The sequence below is a fragment of the Perna viridis genome, chromosome 11, assembly GCF_037379345.1.
Source record: "Perna viridis isolate PV_CMFRI_1.1 ecotype Kerala chromosome 11, ASM3737934v1, whole genome shotgun sequence".
NCBI lineage: Eukaryota > Metazoa > Mollusca > Bivalvia > Mytilida > Mytilidae > Perna > Perna viridis.
In genome coordinates, this window is record NC_142455.1 from 33,897,024 (window position 1) to 33,904,032 (window position 7,009).

A 7,009-nucleotide genomic window follows, 5' to 3' on the forward strand; every position below is an offset into this window, starting at 1 on the left:
TGCGATTCAGCTTCTGAATCTGTTTGATCTTGAACTTTGTGACTTTCATGCTTGTGAAGTTTTGTGAGTTTTATGCTGATATAGTTTTATGAGTTTTATGCTGAGGAAGGATATCAGTTATCCGAAATATTCAATTTAAATTTTACCATATTCTGGTGATGTTAAACACATTAAGACGTTTATAGAAGATAATATTTTAATATTACAAAATCATTTTTTTAATATTAGAAAATATTTTTTAATATAAGAAATTCATTTTGTAATATTAAAAATTCATTTTCTAATATTACAAATTCCTGGTTTAGTAATATTACAAAATATCACACATTTAGTAATATTGCAAATTGAATTTGCAGTATTAGAAAACGAATTTGTGATATTAGAAAATGAATGTGCAATATAAAAAAATAAATTTGTGATATTTAAAAATCATTTTTTAATATTAGAAAACATACTTTTTTAATATTAGAAATTCATTTAGTTCATATTACAAACTCATTTCTAATATTACAAATTCAATTTCTAATTTTAAAAATTAATTTTCTAATATTACAAAATTCCTGATTTACTAACATTACAAAATATCACACATTTAGTAATATTACAAATTGAATTTGTAATATTAGAAAATGAATTTTTAATATTAATTCAATTGAATTCTTAGTATAAAAAAAAATGATTTTTTAATATTAAAAAAGAAGTTTGTAATATTAGAACTCTAATTTGTAACATTAAAAAAAAAGAATCATTTTTAATATTAGAAAACTCTCATGTTTGTCCACTTTGGCTTGTCATATTAGTTACTTTATGTTCTTTGTTGTGTATGTCTGTTTTCCATGTCTGGTCTTTGTCCCTGCATGGATAGCATTCTTTTGATTACCGCTATAACCTTGGTCCCCGTGATTACTCTTTTAATAATTGACTTTTAACTAGAAAGTACATTTGAAAATCCAAACACTGTTTACTTTTCCTAAATTTATATTCATAGTTTATCAAGCAAATCAAATACATTCTTCATACACGCTTGTTAAGCTTTAGTTGTTTTGTAAATAATTATTGTCCGTTCCGTATGCCGGATTTAAATCTATTTTTACATACGACCCAGGAAGTATTCAAAATACACACATTGTCACAAGATATGTATACCACGCCATTTTGTGTCAATATAAACAGGTAAACATTAAAGTGACCATATCTTGTTTTATTTAATTTGGTTTTCTGTAAACAGCTGTTGATACTGTGGGGAAACATTTTGATTTTACGACAGATAGATAACAGGTATGTACATATGTAATGTTTGTTGACAAATTAATGAATATCTTCCTCTATATCGTCATGTTAATATTTATAGTACAAAACGAAACCATTAAACGAAATCCTTAGACCTTACGCGTGTATAGTACGCGCAAAGTCTATACTATTTTCAATTGATTCTTTAGTTCTTCGCGAAAAAAACGTTCATTGTACGTCTCTTGATGATATAAATACATGTACATGTAGTGAACTTCTAAATCTTGAACTTTGTCCTATCCTCCATCATTCTATTTGGTCATTGATGCGCCTAATTTGTATAAAACTGATAAGGTAATCTAGCACACGTTCTAGCCAACCAACATAAATTAAAGTCCAAAATATTTTCATGATAGTCATGTTATGTAGGCATATGATGCAAAAAAGGATAGGGATGACACATTTTCACATGATGACCCCCCCCAAAAAAAAAAAAAAAAAAAAAACAAAAAAAAAAACAACAAAAAAACAAAAAAAAAACCAACTAACAAACAAAAACAAAACAAAACAAAAAAACCCCAAAAAAACAAAAACAAAAAACAAAATACAAAAACAAAACAAAAAACACAGATAATAATAAAAAAAATGAGGCAAAACAAAAGATAAAAAAATCAAGCAATGAACTTTTAAGTATGTACATAAATGTAACTTAAAGATAAATTGGGAACGAACGAAGAAAAAGAAAAAAATCAGGATATATCGATTAGCAAATGACAACTCGACTATATAATTTGACTCACTTTAGTAACGAAGACATGTGGAGGAGTAAATCATGTTAATATGAAGAACATACTTTCTGCAACAAGAAGATATTGAACGCGGAAGTGATGTAACAAAAATTGAAAAGAGAAACCAATAAGTAGAAATAAACCAGTGGGCTGTTTCAAAATAATTCATTACAGGTCATTTTAATGTCATACCCACAAGGTCCTCCTCCGCCATACGCTCCTCCTGGGCAGAGCCACGGGACCGGATATCCATCTGCTCCTCCTCCGGCTCAAGGGTATCCATATGGACAACCCGGTTACCCTCAACAGACAGGGGGGTATCCTAGTCAACCTTATGGCCAACCAGGGCCCTATGGCCAGCAAGCAACTACTGTAGTTTATACACAGCCGCAGTAAGTACTTACTATTATAGTAATTGTAATTTTAGTTGTAGATCGCATTACCTGCTTTACACATACCGAAACCACAATTGATAAAACGTCACAGAATATAAAGTCAATTATAAAGCACGCTATTTATGGAATAATCTTTAAACACAAAGCAGGATGTGGTATTCTTGTATATATTGAATGGTATCTGCTCTTATCCAGTTTCTTTAAACAATGACAGAGCTTTGATTGTATACATTAGATACTGTCGTTACAGAATAAAATAGAAAAGAAAGGCGATGGAAATAGAAAATTGAGTCTTTTGAAACATCAGTCTATGTACGTTTGTATCACGCATTTCTGACAAAACTTAAGTGTACATGACTGTATGTGATTAAGATTTGTCATTCCGGTGGGGTTGTTAAATGTATCTCATTGACATATTCACCATATCCATTCTCGTTATATGTACACATCATACATGCCTTAAACAATGTCATTTCAATGGTAAAACAAAAGTGTTTGGGGACTTCTCTTTGCTGAAATACATTTTTAGAAACCATTTATTGTTCAGAGCCTGCATGGTGAACACAACATTTATCATTGGAGGTTAGGCTGAAATGACCTGCCAAATTTTCCCGCCATGTTTTGAGTTTTTTATCCTTTAGGATCAAAATACCTTATGTCACCGGTGCATGTCAGAAACTTCCCTACTATTTCTGAATACTACACAAAATTATAATCCGGATATAATTCCTTTCGTATCATTCAAAACATATTTTATATCCAGTAAATACTTTTCTTCCAATTATGCAGATAAATGATATTCTATTATTTCTGCAAATAAAATTAAGATCTACCAGTGTCTTCAAATCAACTGAAGATTTGAGGGACTCTTTTTGGTCTTTGAAGATGTTGAGTAATAAATTTTCATATAAAGAATTCAGTTCTTACAGTATTGTGGCAAGAAACATTAAATGTGTTATGCATGCACCATTTAACACACTTGTCAGTCAAAAACTCAATCCTTTCATTAATATTTTATAGGAAGTGAAAAGCAGTGATTAAGCCAAGTAAACTTGGCTGGAAAATTCAAATTGATATAGGTGTCTAGTTTTTGAAAAAAAAAAGAAATTTATCTTAAGCTGACATTGGTTTATTTGAGTATAAGTATTGTGTGGAATAAGTACTCTGTTAAAATAGTTTTTAAATGTAAGGGGCAAATTAACTTTTGGACGGGTTTATAAGTTTGTGAAAAAGGTGAAATTGAACAAAATTTTCTTCGAACATCTTCTCCTTTGAAACTACTGAATGGATTTAGATGGAACTTCTGGTGGTTGTTCCTTAGAGTATCCTGCACAAAATTACCGTTAAGAATTTTGATCTGTTAAAACACCTGTCCGCCGTTACTAAAAATAGAACATATCTCCAAAACCGTAAGGTTTAACCAAATTTTGACATGGGTAAAAGTATTCAGCATGATGAGATCTATTTGTGGTCAAATTTTGGTGAAAATCTCATCTGTTGACCCATGTTTGAGTTATTACCCTTTTGTACATTTTTTTTGCTGTTTTTGATGTTATTACTTTCAAAAGTTTTCTCCTCAGAAAGTACAATACAGAATTCAATGAAAGATGGTATTTGTGTTTTTTAGGGTATACTAAACAAAATGACTTTGTATTTTTGACCAAATAAAAAAAACATGACCACCGTTACTAAAAATAGAACATAGGGGTTAGACAGCAGATTTATGCATACCAGTATATCTCCAAAACGGTTAGGTTTAATCAAATTCTGACTTGGGTAAAAGTATTCAGCATGATGAGATCTATCTGTGGTCAAATTATGGTGACAATCTGTTGTCGTATGTTGGAGTTAAATACCTTTTCAGACGTTTTTGCTGTGTTTGGTGTTATTACTTTCAAAAATCTTCTCAGCAACTACTACATTTAAATACAAAATTCAATGAAAGTTGGTAATTTTGTTCTTTATGGTATCATGAATAAAATAGAAATTAGGATTTTTGATCGGTAAATAACATGGCTGCCGTTACTAAACATAGAACATAGGGGTCTAAGAGTAGTTTTTTGCATATATCTCCAAAACGGTTAGGTTTAGCCAATATTGTTCAATATTGTTTTGCTGATAGATAGAATGAAACTTTCAGTTGCTGAAATGATTCTTATTTTAAGGCCTACAAAAGTCCACAGGGATCAAAATTGCCAGACGACTCCATGTAACAGTTATTGCCGTTGAAAGGCAAAAAAATGCGTTTTTAGCAGTGTTCAGCCAATATATTGAAAACTATAATAGATAGAATGAAACTTCCAATTGATGAAATGAACCTCCTTATGATAAGTCCCATCCAAATCTTCATGGAGTCAAAATTTTTGGACAATTCCTTGTTATAGTTATTGCCCTTGAAAGGCAAAAATTTAACCAGGTTAGCGATTCAGGCTCCTGGGAGCCTCTTGTTTGTGTATGCTACAATTTTCACAAGAATCAAAAACCTTCACGCTAACAGCACTCTGAGTAAGATAAATTGTCCGTAATCGTTTAGAACTATAGTTTTTGTCTATAATTCTATTTGGTGTGTTGAAGGCGTTTCAGCAATGAATTATCGGTGTCTTATATTTATGAAAGTAATTTGTATTCTTTTTTTAGAACTGTCGTAACAGAAAGGAGACGAGATAACAGCGACGAATCATGTTTGTTAATTCTACTTGCGGCCTTATGCTGTTGTTGTTTGTGTACGGACTTCTAAAGGGTTGTTAAAACTACTTTGTCATGTCTAAATCTGATTCAAGTAAAATCTTCTAAAACTTTACACTCAACATCATTATATGTTATATTTTCAATTAACCAATTAACATTTTTGTAGTTGATGCAATATTTAATTTAACTAGAGATTTATCTGATGTTTCTGTGGTCAGTAATATGAATATAGATAAGAACGTACTTTTAAGTAAAATGTAAACGGTTTTATTTTGATCAGATTGTGGCATCGAGCATGCTCAAATAGTAAAACATTGATTGGTAAAATTCACAAGCCAGTTTGAAAATGATCGTCATTCAATGGTTGCTTCCATATTTACAGTTGTTTTAGTCTTCCAGTTTAATGATTTTGAGATATCTGCAGATTTACTGTATTGTTAACATAATATACCTGTTTTGTACTGTTATTTGTAGGTATGACCAATACAATTTTGCTTACAGTTTTTTTTCCAGAATTTTCTTCTTACAGGGAAATACTGATTGGTTACTTAGAAAGTCATTCATGTGCTTTTTGTAAAGTTACCCTGTTTATTTAGTCTTAGACTGTCCATTTGTTTGTTTTTCCATATCTTTCGGTGTTACCGTTATTCAGTGTTTCCTTTTATGGTTCAAGTTTTGAATCTTGGTTTATTACTTAGCAACAATGTTTCATGATTGTATTGTTAAAAACGTTTCATAGTGAATTTATGAATGCCTTTTTAAAATTGCATTTTTGAAGAACCGATAGTATATATATATGTTATGATTATATACTTAAATGTTTGGCCAAACATATTTTTTATGATCTGAATCTTATCTTCCTTTCCTCGTATTTAAACAAACTTCAAAGATCTTAGAATCATTTTCTAGATCTGTTTTACTCCATGTGTGGTTCTTGTTAATTTTATTGATTTTGGGTTTTTAAGCTATCGTGCGGGAAATGTACATGTATAATCCAGTCCAAAATCAAACTTTACTTTTCAAGTTTATAATTGTGAATTTGAATTATGAAACGAAGTCGAATATTTCAAAATTCTTATGAAAATAATACAGAAATATGAAAATTCTTATATTCCATTAGTTTCTGTGCAATCAGTATGCTCAGTAATTACAACATTACTTGTACATGTAATAACATTATCATTATACTGTGATATTTATTGTACATGTACACCAAACTCTTCATGGGCCCTTAATTACTGCACCGTGTATAGAGAACATAATCAAATATAGTCTTATTCCTTGACATCAGTTTACGCACTGTAGAGTTGTTGGCATTCTTTGTAATCTCTCATTTTTTGATGTCATTGGTGTTTCACAATCTCTTTTATTAGTTTTTAATAAACAAATATATTTTTTGACATGTTTTATGTTTTAAGAAAATTAAATACTTGTTAATTTTGTATTGGCTTCGCATTTATTTCGCCAGTTTGGTTGTTAATGGTTCTACATCAATTTCAATGTATGTTCACTGTGATAGTCGATTTTAGATTTGTGGAACAAAATCTCCTGGCATACCCATTCCGATATTCTGTTCATTTTGACTTACACTGAAATTGGGATGCGACAGTTTCATTATTTGACATTTGCTCACAGATTTTCTGTTTATATCTGTAACAGATGTCAAAAAGCATTTAGAACTTGCGTGAACCGACCCATATTTGTAGACAGTTCAAATCTATACTGATTTTCAACTGCTTTATACGTGAGTTGTTTGTAGACCAATGTGTAATGGAGCGCATACCTTAGTTTAATCTAAAGAAGAATAATTTTGAGTCACGCAAATACTGTATGTACATGTATTGTATTATTGATAGTTTTGAAAACTACCTTGTAGTCCGAAACCGGCTCTTCAAAGTCAGTGAGGTA

The 7,009-nt window shown here is 30.4% G+C and overlaps 1 protein-coding gene across 1 annotated transcript; it reads left to right on the forward strand.

Moving 5' to 3' along the window:
- Nucleotides 1-1,057: 1,057 nt before the first annotated feature.
- On the forward strand, nt 1,058-6,543 carry LOC148603820 (uncharacterized). The gene is made up of 3 exons (XM_088551367.1): nt 1,058-1,173; nt 2,193-2,410; nt 5,051-6,543. Exons 2-3 carry the CDS (start codon nt 2,202-2,204, stop codon nt 5,148-5,150), a joined length of 309 nt encoding a protein of 102 aa, XP_088407493.1. The 5' UTR covers nt 1,058-1,173; nt 2,193-2,201; the 3' UTR covers nt 5,151-6,543.
- The last annotated feature ends 466 nt before the right edge of the window (nt 6,544-7,009 follow it).